Source organism: Lathamus discolor, chromosome Z (genome assembly GCF_037157495.1).
Source record: "Lathamus discolor isolate bLatDis1 chromosome Z, bLatDis1.hap1, whole genome shotgun sequence".
Lineage (NCBI taxonomy): Eukaryota > Metazoa > Chordata > Aves > Psittaciformes > Psittacidae > Lathamus > Lathamus discolor.
The window spans coordinates 34,335,570-34,354,648 of NC_088909.1; the positions used below are offsets into that span (position 1 = coordinate 34,335,570).

The 19,079-nt window shown below is 40.7% G+C and overlaps 1 protein-coding gene across 1 annotated transcript in view; it reads right to left on the bottom strand.

The window, feature by feature from the left end:
- Window positions 1-1,374: 1,374 nt before the first annotated feature.
- Window positions 1,375-19,079, bottom strand: part of ATG10 (autophagy related 10) — an 84,908-nt gene continuing 67,203 nt past the window's right edge. Inside the window, exons 6-8 of the mRNA XM_065661213.1 lie at window positions 3,997-4,094; window positions 3,639-3,758; window positions 1,375-3,243 (exon numbers count right to left, since the gene is read on the bottom strand). Of these exons, the coding sequence (XP_065517285.1) occupies window positions 3,231-3,243; window positions 3,639-3,758; window positions 3,997-4,094 (231 nt within the window). The 3' untranslated portion in view covers window positions 1,375-3,230. The remainder of the gene's footprint in view (window positions 3,244-3,638; window positions 3,759-3,996; window positions 4,095-19,079) is intronic.

Here is a 19,079-nt window from a genome sequence, read left to right on the forward strand (position 1 = left end):
CTGAATTTTTGGCCAGTGATATTTCTAGACAAATTTCAGGGGAACACTGATCCTGATGATAATACTGCTCTGTTACTTCATTGTTTATGGTGTTAAATGGTTAAGACTTGTAGTAGGGCAGGGGAACTGTTTGCTTATCCATTTCATGATCCCCATTATCTGACACCATTGTGTCTCAGTAACTGTGGGAACAAGGTCAAGGCACCAAAGAGGAATTTGGAGGGGCGTTATCAGCAGGAAGGAAGCAAGACAGAGACAGCTTCAGAGACTGGGAACAACTTGAGTGTGCAGCCCAGTGAATGTACGGTTGTAAGATATCCAGATTGCTGGCAGAGGCTGATGAGGAGTTAAGAGTGTGACAAAGCAGTATCTCTCTGTGTGCAGCCATCCACTGGACAAGTGCCCAGAGCTGTTTCTGACAGAGGAAATCCTAAGTGTGGTACAACATGCAATGCCCAGTTGCAATAATTCTTGATTCTGTTTACAAATGATAAATTAAGGTAGAAAGTACGGGGTGTTGAGACTTCCTCCATGTAAAAGAAAAATATTTACACCTACATACAAATCCCACTTTCTTCTAATTCTTGGGAAAAACAAAAAACAAACAGAAACAAACAAACAAACAAAACCACCACCACAAAAAAAAAAAAAAAAAAAAAAAACCAAACCAACAAGAGAATATTAAGGTGCAATTTGCTCTGTACATTCAACCCTCAGTGCAGTATCATGTAACATCTGTGATGCTTTGGGAAAATAAGCTTAACTGGTCCTCAGATAAGCTGATGCAGCATTCAGTGCTGACAGTTCATATGGAACAGCTCCATCAATCCTTTCCACTTCCCTGATCCTAAGGTCAGGAGGACCTAATTCAGAACTTGCTTTAAATAAAGCTACCAGTTCTAAGTTATACCAGGAATAAAGGTCCCCAGGGCTAGCCAGCGCAGTGTGAGTATGCCAATATGCTGGGTAGAGCAGGAGGAGCTGACAAAGACATAATTTGCAATGCTGGGCAGCTGAGAAGGGCTGATGATTGTTTTTACTCCTTTGTTCCACTGTATCACAAATGAAAATCACATTGCAGGGATGAACAATTAACAGCTCTTAAAACTGCTGTTATCTGGCATTTTTTTGTTTTTTCCTTCTGTGTAGGTCTCCTTAAAGTTGAAAATGGGCTATGGATGGAATTGTCAAGCATATGTTACCAAGAGTGTTAAAAAAAGCAGTGTGGCTGCTGGCATTGTACACGAACGGAAGGCCTCATCTTATAAATCTTATATGGAAAAACAGCTTTGCAGGTTGCTATGATCCAGAATGAGATAAATTACGCACTTTCATTATTAATTCTAAATGGCTGGCGAAAGAATTCTGCACCAATGGAATTTTAAGGACTGCACTGTATTTCAATCCACCAATAACATATGATGTAAGTTAAAAATACACATCCAATCAAAATATGTGAAAACACAGAATTTGAAACCTGATGACTTTCACATTTCCAGCTCTGATGTGGCTCTGTCATAGTTGAACTCTGTATGCAAGTGACATATTGCTGAACATACAAAGTAAAATGTGTAATTCCATTTCCACTGCTCAGGACTTGTGGCCTGTTTTATACTACAAATAAAATGGGATTGGGAAATGTCCTGGGTTCAGCAGCAGCAGTCATTTTTCTCCTTCTTAGGAGCTAGTACAGTGCTGTGTTTTGATCTTTTGGCCTGGGAACAGTGCTGATAACGCCGATGTTTTCAGTTGCTGCTCGAATGTTTGGTCTGGCCAAGGACTTTGTGAGTCTCATGCTCTGCCAGGGAGGAGGGGAGGCTGGGAGGAAGCAGAGACAGGACACCTGACCCAAACTAGCCAAAGAGGTATTCCATACCACAGCACGTCATGCCCAGGATGTAACGGGGAGTTACCCCAGAAGGGAAGGGACTGCAGGGTTGGACGAGGTATCGGTCGGTGCTCGGCTGGGGAGAGTGGGGCGAGTTATTGGTCGGCTGGTGTTGAGGTGTTGTATTCTTTCTTCTTGTTTTTTCCTTTATCATTATTATTACTGGTGGTAGCAGCAGTGACTTGTGTTATTGGACTGTTCTTATCTCAACCCGTGGGAGTTACATTCTTTTCGATTCTCCTCTCCGTCCCTCTAGGAGCAGGGGGAGGGCAAGAAGGGGGGGAGTGAGTGGATGAGGTTTGTGGTTGGGTTTAAACCACAACAGGAAAGAATCCAAGAGGACTTGTGTGGAAGTTACTTCTAATCTTTTTTTCACTGATTGCACTACCATACATTTCCTACTTGCCCAAAAATTAAACAGCTGTCAGGGGAGGGTTGCATAAAGACTGCAGGATAGGGACTAAACCTGTGAACAACTACTAGTACAATGAGAAATACTAATTAACTACAACAGTAACTCCCACAGAGCATGGCAAAGCTTCCTTCGGAGGCAGTGAAGCATGGAAAAGTCAGATGTTCTCATACAACAGCATCAGGCACCTTGAACTCTAGAACTGTACATGCTTACTGATGTAGACTGTATGTACTCTGTTTGTCTACAATGCTGATGCTGTTTGTTTCCTGAAGCACAATGTACAGAAAATACACAAAATATTCTCAAAAAACCCCAAAAAAACCCCAAAGCAAAACAAAACTATTCTTCAGTCCTGGGATTAGGATACTCTGTGTGTAGTGTGGAGCATGACAGTGACCCATGCATCATGTTGCGGTGGAGAAGGTGGTCCCTAGGTGAAGTAGTCTCAGTCCGTACATGGATCACCAAAAGCATAAACCACATCCTCAAAGTATTTTACTGTACATATCCTCACAGATGGTGCAGATTTTCTAGAGATGTGATTTTTAGCAGGTAAATTTAGTAGATCCAAACTCAGCATTTCAGCTCTTGCTTGCTTGCACGTTTGTGTGCAGTCTTACCAAGGCCATAACCACAGAAAAACAGAGGAAGGAGATAATGAAATGTCTTCATTAATGATAATAAAATGACTGAAAGGAGTCAAAGCAATTGCAAGGGGTTTCAGGTCTTGGTAGCGATTGAAAGTTGTCACAACTGCAAGCAGCTCTTAGGTCTTCCACTTCAACCAGGCAAGTTGTCACCAGAAAAAGAGCCATGACAGTCATTTGTCCACACTGCACTGCTTACCAGTTGGGAAGGATTCCTTTGTTTGATTTCAACCCTAGGACAGTCTGCAGTAGCTTTGCTATAGCTAACCACCATTTGTCATCAGCACAGAGGTCTGAAGTGATGACATCAAACAGGAGGAAAAATAAAAAACAAAAAACATCAAATTAAAATCATTGTACAGAATTATGCTAAATGTGCCATGTGCTGGAGAGACCCCTGTAAAATGCTTTTACACGCCTGAGAAAGGCCTCGGGACATCGAGGACTTTCTGACAGTTATGAAGGGCATTAGCCGTGTGGCAAGCACATCTCTCTCAGTGCAAATTTTCACTGCAAAGTAAGTAGGGCAATAAGGCAGCCATGTAAGCAAAATATCATAAGGTGAGTCCTAAATGACCTGAACCAAGAGCTCCAAAGGAGAACATAATGGTTTTGCCAGTTATCCGTCTGATGTTTTTAATTTCATAGGAGGATGAGAGAGAAAAAAGGTGATTTGATTTTCTCTTACCTTTCAACTGAATCAGCATTTGTATTCTGCTCAGGTGCTAGTGCTGCATAACTCAGGGGCAGGTTTAGACCCACAACTGGGCCTACAGTACTGAGCCACAATACAATGTAATTTGTGTGTCTAGGGAAAAAAAAACAACCAAACAAAAAAGCACCATAAACATTACCACAACCTTTTCTGCATTACAATCATAGAATAACTTGATATGAGGCTATTTCTTAACTGTCAGGCCTTAGGTGACAATATAGAATCTTACTCTGTATGGACCAAGGAAGTTGTTTTGACCATTTTGACTTCCCAGCTAATTGGCTTCACCTGCATTGCATAAAGCCTTGCAAAGCACAGAAGTGTTTCCCACCTGTTGTATTTCCGTGAACTGGTCAGTACAGAAGAGATGAATTCATTAGTCCGGCAAGGGTGTAGAACAAAGAATGGCTGCCCAAGTAAGGGGTGCTCCTAAGGGGCAAAGCAGGGTCCAATTAATCCTTGATGTAACTTTTCTCATTTCAGAATCTAACCCACATTGCTCTCCTACTGATAGTCATAACAAATTGAGACTGTATTCTCCTATCTTGGAAAGGAATTAAAATCACCAACCAAGCTACGGCACCATTTTAGCTAAAAGTAACGGTTTGCAAAAGTAACTCAAGTTATTGTTTACGGTATTACCTGAATACAAACAGGCTGCATAAACTGAATATACTGAATAAACAAGTATGTGATCAAGCGTAATTAATATATAGATCTCCTGGGTTTAGCTGTAGCAGTCATTTTTCTCCTTCCTAGTAGCTGGTGCAGTGCTGTGTTTTTGATCTTTTCAGCCTGAGAACACCGCTGATAGCACTGATGGTTTTAGTTGTTGCTAAGTAATGTTTACTCCCATCAAGGACTTTTCAGTCTCATGCTCTGCCATGGAAGAGGGGCACAGCAAGCCAGGAGGAAGCAGAGACAGGACACCTGACCCAAACTAGCCAAAGAGGTATTCCATACCACAGCATATCATGCCCAGCATACAAACTGGGAGGAAGTTACCCGGAAGGGTTAGATCACTACTCAGGTTGGGCTTTAGTTTTATATTGTACCTTAGTTACTGGGCTGTTCTTATCTCAACCTGTGGGAGTTACATTCTTTCCATTCTCTCCCCCATCCCTCTGGGAGTTGGGGAAGGAAGAAGCGGGGAGTGAGCGAGCAGCTGTGCGGTGCTGAGTTACCTGCTGGGCTTAAACCACTACAATAAAACAAACCCACTCCATGGAAAGCTCTGTAACAACCCTGACCTCTTATCCTTGTATCTTCTCATACTGAAGCTGGGAAGTAAACATGGTTTTATTTGGAGCCTTAGAGGGAGAGCAAGAAGGAAGAAAGGAGGGCCCCTGAGGTGGCTTTGACATGCACTAAGTGGCATATCCCCACTTTAGGCTACTCTACAGAAAAAAAAAAAAAGTCTTAAACCAGTTGTTCTACAAGTAGGCCAGTCAAAACTGTCCTGAGGAAAACACGAAAATCATGTAGTGACAGTTAAGTCAACACACTCCCTATGACATTATAAGACTCTGCCTGTTTCTCTCTAGCTTCACACAACACGCAGTACTGCTGAAAACTGAACCCAATGCTGTGTAAAGCCTTCACTTTCATCTCCAGCCAGCACTTGAACAGAATACATGTTCTAACTTAATCACACTTGCAGTCAATGCAGAGCCGTAACAGTGATCTCATCAGCTCTTACATGGGTGATACCACAAGATCAACCTATCTGACTGTCTTACGTACTGTGCCCTAGAGAACTGATTTTCCTTTAATGCCGCTGAACTCACTGCTAAGTATTTCTACACCAAAATAAACAAAGATGCCCCATCCCTGGCAGTGTTCAAGGCCAGGCTGGATGGGGCTTGGAGCAACTTGGTCTAGTGGAAGGTGTCCCCGCCTGTAGCAGGGGGCTGGAATTGGATGAACTTTAAGGTCCCTTCCAACCCAAATCAGTCTGTGATCCCAAATCTAGGATCCTCATGTGCAGTAAGAGGCATAACAGTACAGCAGGGAATGGCTAGAAAGGGATTCCAGACAAGCTGTCAAATATGAAATGCCACAACAGCCTGTTAACAGCTAAGCATGCATCATGCTTAGATGCTGTTAAGCTGGAGCTGAGGAGCACACAATGCAAGGCAGTGGGGTGGGGAGAAGCAGGCATGGACAATAATAAACCACAGGATCACCACCTCTGCACAGTGTCCATTCAGCTTTGTGAACCTCCTCCACTGTGTTGTGCTACTCAGCAAAGCCAAAGCAGAGACTGACTGTAAGGATTAATGTGATGGGTGTTTTATCCTGGAAAAAAGACCCTTTTCCTTAGATGTGCTTCTTGTGTGGCTCTGTTTTTCAACACTAAAGAAGAAACACTAAATGGATGCTCCAACACAGCCTAGAAACAAACCCAAATCCTCTCCTGTCATGCTCAGCAAAAAGGCATGTTCTATAATATTAAATATTAAAGAGAGTCTCTTACAGCTGAATGACACCTGATTGTTATATTGAAAACGCACTCATGAGGATCAATCATCTTATGTCTAAGAGAACTTCAAAACACTTCCAGAAGCTTCAGAACACAAAAAAAGCAATATGCAGAAAGCTTTGTTTGACACTGCAGTGCAAGCAGATAAGGCTATCATCTGCTGTTGGTAGAACTGAACTGATGCTGTTTTCCATTGACAAAAATAGTGGTAGTTTGAATTAAAAACCCTTTCTTTTTATCTGCTTATATTAGGTCTCTCAAAAATTCTAAAAAAATATATAAAATGTACCAAAGGTATTCCTAAAGATAGCAAAAAAAAAGACATAATGTTTACAAAACTATTTAAAAAAAAAATTGTAGATTGAGGTAGATTGGGCAGCAATTTCAGCCAACTCCCTTCCTTACATAAAGAAAGAGCTTAAAGATGTAACCCACACTCCCAAAAAGAAGAGAGAAGAGAATCTGGTCTTTAAGTGATTTAGCGCTTACAACAAGGGATAAAGAGAATTCCAAAGCTGAATGTTCTGCCTGAAGTCATTGCCAATTACCCTGTTACCAGGTATTTGATTCTGTCCTGCACTTTCTTCTTCAGCAAACCACCAGTGAGTGACAAATGGACACCAGACTTGATCTTTCAAAACAGCTTATTAACTTTGCACGTGACATCTTTCTTCTTTTGATCAAAGAATCACAGCCAGGGATGGTGCAGCCACAGCTTCTCTGGGCAACCCATGCCAGGGCCTCACCACCCTCACAGGGAAGAACTTCTGCCTAAGAGCTCATCTCAATCTCTCCTCTGCCAGGTTAAAGCCATTCCCCTTGTCCTGTCCCTACAGACCCCTGTCCAAAGCCCCTCTCCAGGTTTCTTGTAGCCCCTTCAGGCACTGGGAGCTGCTCCAAGGTCCTCCCTTAAGGAGCCTTCTCTTCCCCAGGCTGACCCAGCCCAGCTCTCTCAGCCTGTCTCCAGAGCAGAGCTGCTCCAGCCCTCACAGCATCTCCGTGGCCTCCTCTGGACTCCAACAGGTCCACATCCCTCTTGTGTTGCTGCCCCAGAGCTGGATGCAGGACTGCAGGGGGGTCTCCCCAGAGTGCAGCAGAGGGGGATAATCCCCTCCCTTGACCTGCTGCTTATACTGCTGGGGATGCAGCCCAGGACATGGGTGGTTTCTGGGCTGCCAGGCACACTGATAGGTCACCTCCTTCCTCTTCTTACAATAAGACAGAGTGACACTGAAGAAACCTCCAAACTTTAACCATTAAATGTCCATATGAAAAAGCAGAGTGCATTGGTACTTAGTTTTCCAAAAGGGTAAAAATCCTTGGTCCCACCATCTTCAGCATCAATCTGTGACTTAAGTGCATGTGATAGAGACGAAATCTGTTCATACTCTGAATTCACTGCAATCCTTTCTCCATTCTTCTTTTATGGATGGAATCCATTGCATGGGTGGAATCCCTCCAGATCTAATAGGGAAAGGCTTCTGCTACAGGACACAGCTATCACCTTCTACGTTGATATGAAAGTTATGAGGACAGTTGGTCCTGGTTAATCAAACCCTCTTCCTAGCTTGTCTCTTTGTTCTTCGAATTACCAAGGGGTGCTTCATACACATCCTGAAGTAACAGCTGTGCCAGGGTGGTATAAATCTCACTATAGCCCACAGAATTTTGAACAGCAACAAATGACCCAGGGGTTTAATTAAACTCGTGCTGCTCCTCAGCCGGGCTCTGAGGATGGTATGTGCACTAAAGCTGCATGTCTACACGTTCAGGAGGAGCTGCTTTGGCTTCCATTTGCAGGTCACTTTTGAAAACTGAGCACTGTCACTTATTTGTTTACCTCTAATCCAGGAAACAAGTTCATTATTGCACAGATCCTTCAGCACTCCAAGTCCACAAAAATGTCATGCAAAAGAGCTGTGGCCAAAGCTGGAATTTTTCAATCATCTTGCTGCATATACCTCTCTTACCCTAAACAAAAGGCATGAAACTGAAAGAATGCCATGCTGTTTATTCAAAACCTGAAAGCTGGGAAAATATCACACACTAATAGGAAAAAAAGAAAAGCATAAGACATTAAAAGAAATCCTGAGCCAAGACCCATTAAGCGGGAACCTCTAAAAAGGGAAAAGGCTGAGGCAGGGAAGAACAGCTCCTGAGCATCAGGGAAAACACTGAGAACATCAGATCTGATTCAGTCAAATCCTAAATTCCAAATTCTATACGTAACAGCATCCCCATGAGGCTTTAATGTATACTCAAGGTGAAATCACTGACACAGCAGCTCTGAGAATGAAGTAACAGAGAGCTACCAGTAAGAATGCAAGAGTTATCAAAGCCCTGAATTATTTCAGAATTGGTAATGGGCTACAGAGACTTTTCTTTGCCACGTCACCAGCCCAGGCTTAGCCCAGGCTAGCAGTAGCTAGAACTCGTTAAGAGTACAACAGCACTATATGCAACTGACAGATTTCACACCATCAAAGTGCCATTCATTAGTGCTCTTGCTGGCAGTCACTGCAGATGAGTCCACAACTGGAGATGATTGTTTATCTTGTCACTATAGGGAGAAGTCCCTGTAGGCTGGGGTCTGAAGTCAGAAAAACCAGGGAACTCAAACTTCTGCTGTTTATGGCACACCCTGAGGCAGGGCTATGTGTCTCTGATATCACAAGTCCTTTTCAAACGCTACCAAAACTGTAGAAATGAACGAAAGCTTGTGCTGAATCTGCTTTATGAGCTTATCTACTACCTGTGATGTTCCACACACAGTGAATGCATCCTAAACATAACACTAGGGCAGCAGTATTAGCCTTCAGCTAGCCTGATCCATGGGCCAGTTACCTAAAAAACCCAAAATCATACTAGATTGCATGCAAAAAAAAAAAACCCAAACACCACCCAAACAAACAAAATTTAAAATAGTATAAAAGAGTCTTCCCCCTTTTAGTTTAGAAATTAATCTTTTTCTCCAATCAGTCATGTAGTAATGCATTTTAGAGACCTCTGTATGAGAGTTTCAAGTCAATTCTCACAATTACTCGCTGGCATTGTACAGCATGAACCCATTTTAAGGTTGCCTACAACTCTTCCGGACAGTAACACACTGACACAAAGTTTATTTGAAATCAACAGCACTATTTTCTTGTGTCTATGTACGATCATATATCTATCTATCTATGAGGCTGATTCATAACATTGCCCATTCTGCACCACACACTGTAGTCCATCATCCATCTGCATATTCCTCTTACCCAACATTCATGTGAAATAAAATCTTTCCAGGCAGCAACTAGCTTCATTGAAAGTGAAAGCTCAAAATGCTGCTTCATCTGTTTTCTGTAGGAAGACTTTTTTACTAGGTGACTTCAAGAAAGATTTGTAAGGCTGCTCTGTACCCATCTCTGTAGCCTCTCCCTCAACTCCTCCCATAGAAAACTATGCAAGGGATGGATGGATCAAAGATGTGAAATGTTTCATTGGGTAGTTTGGAAATTAATGTAGTTCTGTTTCAAGAATGCTACACAAGATTGAACGTGACTGAGTGCTGACAGCACAACATCTTCCTATTTGTTAGCTGCTCAATTATAACCATCGTGCACATATGCTGAGCAGCCGTGGTGTGAAGTTAAACTGGTGAGTTTAAGCCTCCTTTGCTGAAGTTTAGGTTAGATAGTGTTCCTCAGCCCACAGCAGCAAAAAAATCTGAGTGGTAAGGCTCCTTGAGGACTGAGACACAATTCAGCTGAGCAGCTTTTTTCAAGAGGTATAAGGCAGACTCTTCGCATCAGGGATGAGAAGGCTTCATTAACCTGTTCTGTCCTCATTTACTAATGGAACTGGACTTCACAGGGTCATCAAGAGTTAAGATGTAAAAACCTAATTTCATCCTCTCTCCTGGGCAGTGCTTGTAGCACAGTGAAATATTAAAGACATGAATCTGAACACTGGCAAAGACTAGGTAGTTCCTAAGTACAGGTATAATTAAGTCTAAAACTTCCATCAGATTGTATTATATAATTTTGTCAGCAGTGAATATAGGAAATACTATCCCTGACAGATTTAAACTAAAAATAAACATTACTTCAGGTAATGGGTAATTGCCTCTAGGTTTCTGTACTGTGCTCTGCTCATCTCTTCCCCAGCTAGCAGGTATTTTGTTGTCAGTATCTTTCTTGTAACAGCACCATTCATTTTCTCTGCCATAACTGAAGGTCTTCCAGTAGTAATGGCTTCTATTTTCTCCAGTGCTACATTAAACTTCCTTTGAGCACCCATCATAACATTTATGGTCTCTCCATTTATGATAGTGCAAAGGGATTTGTGCCTGAAATTGCCTCTTCCCCGATCCAGTTTGCATCATGTTGCTTTGCAAAAATAAATTCATGGAAGGGTGTCAAAACTTTCACGCAGGTAACTACCGCCAAACTTTACACCACAGACAGGGCCGATTCTTTTCAGTTATTTTCCCAGAAGCGTTCACAATCCCAGTTACCAGGTCAGAAAAAGAAGGCAGAATACATACAACATGTCCTCCATAATCTCTTCCATTTAAAGAAATAGAAATAGTGATGCAGTGAATAAAGAAGTTGCATGTTCTTCCTTTTTCACCCATTACTGACCACATTACACACCACTGAAACAAATGCCTACTTTTAAGTAAAAATCCTTCACTCAAGATTATGCTACTTTAAGTATTTATGTCCTTGAATTCACACTTTACCTTAATAACTTACTTGTTAACAAAACTTAACTCCGCTTATTCAGACAGCAAGTAATACAACTTTGCTCTTCGGATTGACTGTGTGTCCCACAACCAGAACAGTTAACTGTGCACATGTGGAACCTGCCTATACGGAGTAGAACTAGAGCTCAAAGGGATTACTTTATGCTTAAATTACACATGCTCAGGTTCAACTGTACAAAGCGCATAACATTTTTATGAATGAGGGCTGAGAGACTTTAAGCCTGAGCACTGAATCTGGACAAGTACGTGCATGTTGTCTTTACAAAGACCAGTAATGATGCTTGCAAAGGCAACAGGAGAGTAAGAGGCGTCACAAGAAATACGTTCCAAACTTCTCTCTACCCCCTTCTCCTCACAGATTTTCCTCTAATAAAGGAATTACTACAACAGAAACTCTATTAATATGGAATCACTACATTGCAGATGCAATGTGAAGCAAATGTAATCATACAGGGAGCTTTTATCATCCTGATAGGAAGTATAGACCATAGTAACAAAGCTGTTGTTAGGATACTAATTGTAAAGGGCTGCTCCATCCTACTGACACAGGTTGCAACATTACTATTAATGTAGCCATTTCATAAAAACGTTTTACTGATAGTACTGTATACAGAGAAATTATAATTTTAAAAATTTTCAGAGGGCAAAAATGGCTGTTGAAAAAACGTGTTTGCTGAAGTAGCCATCAACTCCAAAAAAGCCTAAAAAAAAGGCCATTTATCTAGAGGGCTTGGGGTAAAGTTTATTATCTGGGACAGATAACATATTTATAGTCACCCTGATTTCAATTTACAGGAACAACCCAAGTCATCCTTACTGATATAATTGAGGAAAGTTTCCACAACTTTGCCATAAAACCCAGAGAAGCACTCCCACTGATAACCCTGTTGAAGATGAAACAGCCTACTTCTGTCTGTAATGGGTACTGCAGAATGACTACAAAAGTGCAGCTACTGCTGTTCTGCATTTTCTTAGACAATCAAAATAAATCTGCGATAGTACTGAGTAAGAGGAAACTTGAAGGGACCCTGATGAGACAAAGAAGTGCGAACTAGATGAAAAAAGCAAATTTCTGTCATTACCAAACCTCTTTTTGGAGGAGAAGGCTGAAGAGGGATTTTGATTTATGCTCAAGTTCTTCTTTGCAGATGAACAGTTGCATTGTCCTTATGATTTAATGTATCTGTTCCTTGTGTATTCCAAAATACATACCAACTAACTTTAGTTACAAGTTTTCATCAACACGTTTACTAATACTAACCCCACACAGCCAACTGTGGTGGATCCTATCCTTCCATCAAATCCAAAGTACAAGCTGAAGAGGCAATTAATCTAACGGCCAAGTTTTTCTGAGGAAAATGGAGTTGGTTCGGCAGATCCTACAAGTACAAACATATAAGGACACTTAACGCAGCCAGAATTAATCTTTCAGATCAGCCACACCTACCACTTCATACCTGTTGTTTCAAGCTCACATGGCCACAAAGGTGGAAATGCAGGTTCTGAAGAAACAAACACTTCATGGTACAAACTGCTCTTTGTGTAAAGCACATCCTATGACCCTGCTCATGTTATCAAGCCCAGCTGATCACAGCCTGAATGACTATGGCTCTGAATAAAACCGTCTTCTCCTTCAGATAGAGCTCTGGCCCCCATGCTCCCAGCACGCACATCACGGCTATATTGCTAACTTACTGCTGCTTATATTGGCAGCTGCAGCTTCTGCTGAATGTGACAGCTGAATACATCTACAGTTTAATGCTACTGAAACATCAATGTTGATTTTCCATTTTTAAAGCTATCAGAGCTATCGGGGTGCATCCGAAACAGGAACAATACCTCTATCCATAATCTCTGAAGACAGCTTTCTTTCTCTTGCATACTGCTCACTGCAAGTTAGAAAGTCACAGACAAAGCCAGTTTGCCAGAAGTGTTTTCAAGGGTGGCAAAGATGGCAGACGGAAATGGGTTTAAATCGGAAGTTTTACTTTAGTTTATGTCTTCCTGATTTAGGTGTATTCAAAACCTACGTATTTTCTTCATATAACTATTTCTTTCTAAAACTAGGAGAATGATAACAACTGAGAAAACTGCCATAACACCTGATGCGCATATGTGCTTTTTCTGCAGAACTAACTTATTATTGTAATACTTGATACTACAGAATACAAAATATAATAACTAGATGACCAAATAGTCCATATTTCCTTCCAAAAATCTGCCCAATTCCAGAATATTTACGTTTTAAAGGGGTGGTGATCTTTTTCTACAGTTTATAATTTTATTAGTTTTTGAAAAGATATTGAATAGCTAAACCAACATCCATGAGAGGCATACCTAAGAGACAATGCAGGACAAGCACAACGTTAATCAAGAACAGCCAACACTGTTGATATATTTTTATACATGTATATATTTATTTATCTATTTAGATGTATATAGAATAACATTTGAATTATTAATTTGGAGAACAAGAAGAATCAAAGCACTAGGAGATGCTCACATAAGACTATATTTTTTAAGCTTAAACTTCTCAGAAGCATGTAACTTCCTTTAAGGATTCTTTAATAAATCTTTACAGTTAAAAATTGGCAGGCCCATAGTTATATTGTCAAGAAATGGCATCTCAGACATTTTCCTAAGAAAACAAACAGATGATTCTTCTCCCATACTTGCCAAAATAAGGCTAATTCAGTTGTCACCATTTTAGTTATGTAGCATATAGTCTTAATTAATTAATATTTAAAATCTGTTCTTAAGTTAAGAGATTCATCTAAGGTGCAAAACTGAACGATCCAACAAGCTGTGGAAGTATGCAAAAGACTTTGCAGACAGATTTCCTACCCTGATTAAAGAAATTGTAAGATAAGAAAAAAAAATCCATACCAGCATTTCATAATGTGCCCTGAACGTGTTCATTTTATAATCTCAGGAATTCCTGGACAGAAAGATATTGAGAAGAGAGATTTCATAACACTTTTGAGTTCAAAATACTGTAACCAGCAAATGCGATGGATGGCGTCTAGTCCTAGCTCCTCTTTACAGTTTATCAAGAAGGTATTATAACTAACAACTGTAACAGAAGTCAGACAATAATTACCACTAGGTAATGAATGGAAAGCAAATTTATGCTGCAGCAGAGCAGTAGAAAACTTATTTAATTGTATCAAATATAAAGAGGCAATGACATGTCCATAGAACTGTGACTCAACCCTCATTTTTAGTTCAGGACAAGAGAAGGCTTTCTTTGTTTTCCATCTCTCCCTGCAGTGTCAGATGTCTGTCCTCCCCTCCTCTAGTCAAACCATCTTACATTAGCTATCATTTGAAACATTTGCTGGACCAAGCACTTTGAATCACTACTGAAACTGAATTCCCAATGTTCGAGCATAGACACTGTAAGGCCTGTCAGTATTTATGGTAAGTCTCCTACGACTTGAAATTCCCAATATAAGGCTATAAACTTGGTACCACCTAAAAGTCAGTTCTGTCACAGGTACTTATGTGCCCAAGGTACTTATGCATCTCTACACACAGCATGGTAGAGTCAAAGGTTAGAATAGGGATCAGCAACCACCAGAGCAGCAAATGCTGGCACAGCAACAAAAAACCCCCAAAGGACACTGAAACCATCTCCTGCAAGGCTGAAGTGCCTGCCTCAGGACTGCAGCTAAATATTTTGACAAAACCAGTATTTGGAGTTTAGAAAAGACTTTGATCACTTCAGTGTCTAGGCCAACACAGGACTGAAATGACAAGCTCTCTTCTGAGAGCACAGAAGAGCTACAGCTTATGGAAGTTTGAAGTCACCATTTCTGCAGCAGACATAGCTCCTGCTCTGCAGGTGGATTTTGGGTGGTCTCTCCCCTTGTTCTTGAATCAGGCTGCTATACCATCAGAAATACAACGTACACAAAGAGGAGCCAAAATGGGACTCTGGGTGACTTTCAGCTGGTTTTGTGAGTCTTTGAGACTGTATACAGCTTCATAGCCATCTCCAACAGAAGGCTCTTTCAGGAGAATATGAGTCTGGCCTCTTTCTGCGTCTCAATATTCTTGTACTGCTCCAGCATGTCTTCTATATAAGGATGATGGAGGACACATTTCTGCCTGGTAATTTTGCATCCATTCATGGACAAGTGGTCTCATGAATCTGTCTGAATCAGCTTTTGAACTACTGATACCATCTGCCTCCACAGAGCACAGGTGCTTAGGTAGAAATTGTTTTCTGTTAACATGTATGCCTAATTTCCATTTATATGGCACTTAAAACACTTTTAAAAGATTAGTAAAAGAAAAAAAAAAATCTGCCAAAGGGCTTGACCTTTGCTGCAGAAGACAAACAGGGAAGTTACAAGGTTTTCAGTGCCTTGTGACCATACCAGCTGCCTTTCAAATGGAGCTGAACGTGTCATATTTGACATCCAATTATTTCATATTGTGCAACCAATGTTGTTCCGTGTTTTAGACTTTTTCACAATAACATTCAGTAAGGTGTAATGTTTAGCAACAACTTTATGCCAGTAGTGAACTGTTCGAGGCCATGGCAGCGGGAAGACAGAACAGCAACCCATCTCTGCCTACAAGGAGAAATGCCAGACCAAAAAGAGAACATGCTATTACAACTTCTGCCACAAAATCTCTGCTTGGAAAGCTCTGTGGAAGGAAAGTCACTTCTAGATAAATTATCTGCAAATGCAGTGTATAGAACTGAAACGTTTTTTCCACAGAAGTAAAAAAGAATTGAGAAAATCAATACTATTACTCCATATTTCATTCAATTAATTACATATCTGTGTGTTCAGTACTACTGAATCTTCATTTCAGAGTAACTGATCAGCTCTAGTAACAATCGTACCAGGACTTGAAAGTCTATCTTCAATTGTGCTCCAGAAATTGGCAAGGATCCTCCTACTGTTTCTTATCTCTACATGTAAATTGTCCCTTAAGCCTTTGTATTTCCTTTACATCATTTAGTATTAGTCCTCTATTTGGTCTTTTCCTCCTATGATATTAGTTGGACTAGGTTCATATCCATGAAGTCTTACTGGGAAAAACCTGATTAAACTGTAGGGAAGCTATAAATTAATTAATGCTTAGTTTTTAATAAAAACTACTTGCTACCTTGTACAATACTACCACTTAGTTCAAATCACAGAAGTTCAATACATCACAAAAAAGGTTAGTTGGAAATAAATATCCGCCCGGCTTTCCCACTCTTACATTTTTTCCCTGTGAAACAGCTTTCCAATCTCTACTGGTAAGAATCCCTTTCCTCAGGAAGTTGTACTAATAATTTTCCAAAAATATTAGCAGGGGTTCCATAGCAACTGTTGATATGACTCAAAATGATTTAAGAGCAATCTTAGCAACCTTCTGTTAAGATATACCGTATACAGCCTCCCCCACTTAGCAAAATCCCACAATATGGCAAGAAAGATTTGTATGTCTAAGAATAGCTACCTACACACATTTTTCAAGATGACTGAGCCATAATGATTTAAATCCTCCCTATCTCAGTTTCAGCAAGATGTGCATCTACAATACTACACCAGTGTGTTCTGTTCAGAGTTTTGAATCTTTCCCCTTTTTTAAATCACATCATTAACATCCCTGACATTTTAGAAATAATGTTTATTGATTTTTCTGTTAACACTGCTATAAATTCAGTGATGTAATGGACACGATTATTGAAGCACTACAAAGAATATGTCTTCCAGATTCTTAACTAGATGTTTAAAAAGAGCAGAGTCTGGATTAATGTAGAAATAGTGCAGTTCTGTGCTGTTATTTGGGTAGCTCAGGTTTGGTTGACTACTTCTTGTATGACAGAATGGACATACAGATGATATTACATCTACCTGCTGAGTATCAAACGACACAAGAAAACCACTTCATTCATGTGAAATTGAGAAATAAATGTTGAGGACAAAAAAAAAAATCCCAAACCAGACACAGAATTCCTTATCACTCACTATTCTGAAACTTAAGATTGGTACTTCGTGGAACAGAGTTGCTAACATCCCTTCTTGTAGTAGTAGTAGTGCTATTAGTAAATGGGAAGAGCTCTATTCACTGTAGATGAGGATTCAAAAAACGGTTGAGCAGTCTGGACCTGAAGATGCATATACAATGCAGAAAGAAACCTGCAGAATCACTTTTCAGTCCTCACTTGACTAGCATGGTTATCAACAGTCCACACCTTTTTATTTTAAGGTGAGCCTTTCAGCTAAGGCCTGAAGCACTGTGGAGGACCTTTTAATAGATTACCAGAGACAACAATGATCTTCCATATTTAAAAATTTGTTCAAGGTTACAGAACAGCAGGAACACACCAAAGGAGAAATAAACTTTGAAGGAAAGTGTATTTGCAGAAATTGCTGTTCTTATATTTAAGGTCCTCTCCAACCCAAACCATTCTATGATAAATTAGACCATTAGGTTTATATTTTCTGCAGTGCCATGAAGGAGACACTCCTGAAAAAGAAGTTTTATGAAAAGACAGAGTGGCAGAATAACACAATCAATGCAACCACAGGAAACTTCTGATTCTCTTAGGAAACCAGAGTGGTTTTGCATCTTGATGAAAGCAGAATTCCTGAGTGGCAGAAGATCTGAGTTACTACAATCCTGTGGATTACATCCAGTTAATATAAACCTTTGCACTGTCCTTACAAACTGCTATATTTACAGTCAGTATCTGAATGCTGTGAATGTCTGTTTGAACATAAACAACTGAAATGCTATTTATTGTCGTCAAATTGACAACCAAGGTACTACACATGAAATGTGCCCCCTCCCATGGTTGGCAGGCAGGCCCTGCACATACACCTCTAAATCACGTTTTGGTAACAGAAGTGAACTGAACAGTTTTTGTTGAAAAGGGCAGGAGGGGGAAGGATGGAAGGACATATGTGCTCTATAACTTCCACAATCCCTCAGAGTCCTGACTCACAGGTTGGTTTCTTTAGACTTTCTGCAGGACCTTCAAGTCACCAAGCTTTCACTCTTGTTTTATTGGGCAGTTTTTCAACTGCTGAGCCTCCTGTAACAATGAAATTCAATTTCTATCCTTGGATGTTTGATTTCACATTCCATCATCACTAAGCATTGATTAAGCCTTAGCACATACTCTTGATTGTGTTTATGACTTTGTTTTCTCAGGGGAAGGTCAGGCTTTATGACAACATCACACTGCTAGAAACAGAACTTCTGGTGATACTCAGTGTTGTGATCAGGTTCATTCATCAGCTTTTAAAATTCTCTTGATAGTTTGCTTCCATACAGGAAACAAATAACTAGGACATGGACTTGCACAAGGGAAAGAATCCAAACCAGACTTGAGCACATCTGTTCAAGGGCTTATATTTAAAATTCATAAAATTATTACTCAGCTTCACTGCAGCCTTAGAAAGGCAAGTTTCTCATGAGTGTTGTCTCTCCCCATGGGAAAAGAGGAAAAAAAAGGAAAAACAAAAAAACAAACAAAACACCACACACACACACTTTCCTGTCACTGGGCACATGCATAAACAACATTTTGAAAGGGTGATCGGTCTACAGCCTATGCCCTGACAGGACTCCAAGAGCACGCCTATGACAGCAAAGCAGGCAGCCTGTAGGCATTCATGCAGCATGCCTGCAGAAGCAGGCCTTGCACAAACATACCAGAAAGAATCACAGAATCAGACTGTTTTGGGCTGGAAGGGACCTTAAAGCTCATCCAGTTCCAACCCCTGCCATGGCCACGGACACCTTCCACTAGACCAGGTTGCTCCAAGCCCCGTTCAACCTGGCCTTGAACACTGCCAGAGATGGGGCAGCCACAGCTTCTCTGGGCAACCTGTGCCAAGGCCTGACCACCCTCATAGGGAAGAACGTCTTCCTAAGAGCTCATCTCAATCTCCCCTCTGCCAGGTTAAAGCCAGTTTAAAGACAGACAAGAAGGCAGCTACACCTCCCCTTTACTCTACAAGCACACAGAGAACTCACCTGAGACACAAGAGACCTAGACTGAAATTTCTTTTCTGCTTGATTTAGAGTAAATGTCCTGACTTCCAAGGAGATTAGTTCACCACTGACCTACACAGTATTCTAAGGCAGGAATGCTTCACTTCCTCCTGTTGGAAGTCATTCTACTTTGTAGACCCATCATGGCAAAGAAAAGGATGAAAAATTACTAGTG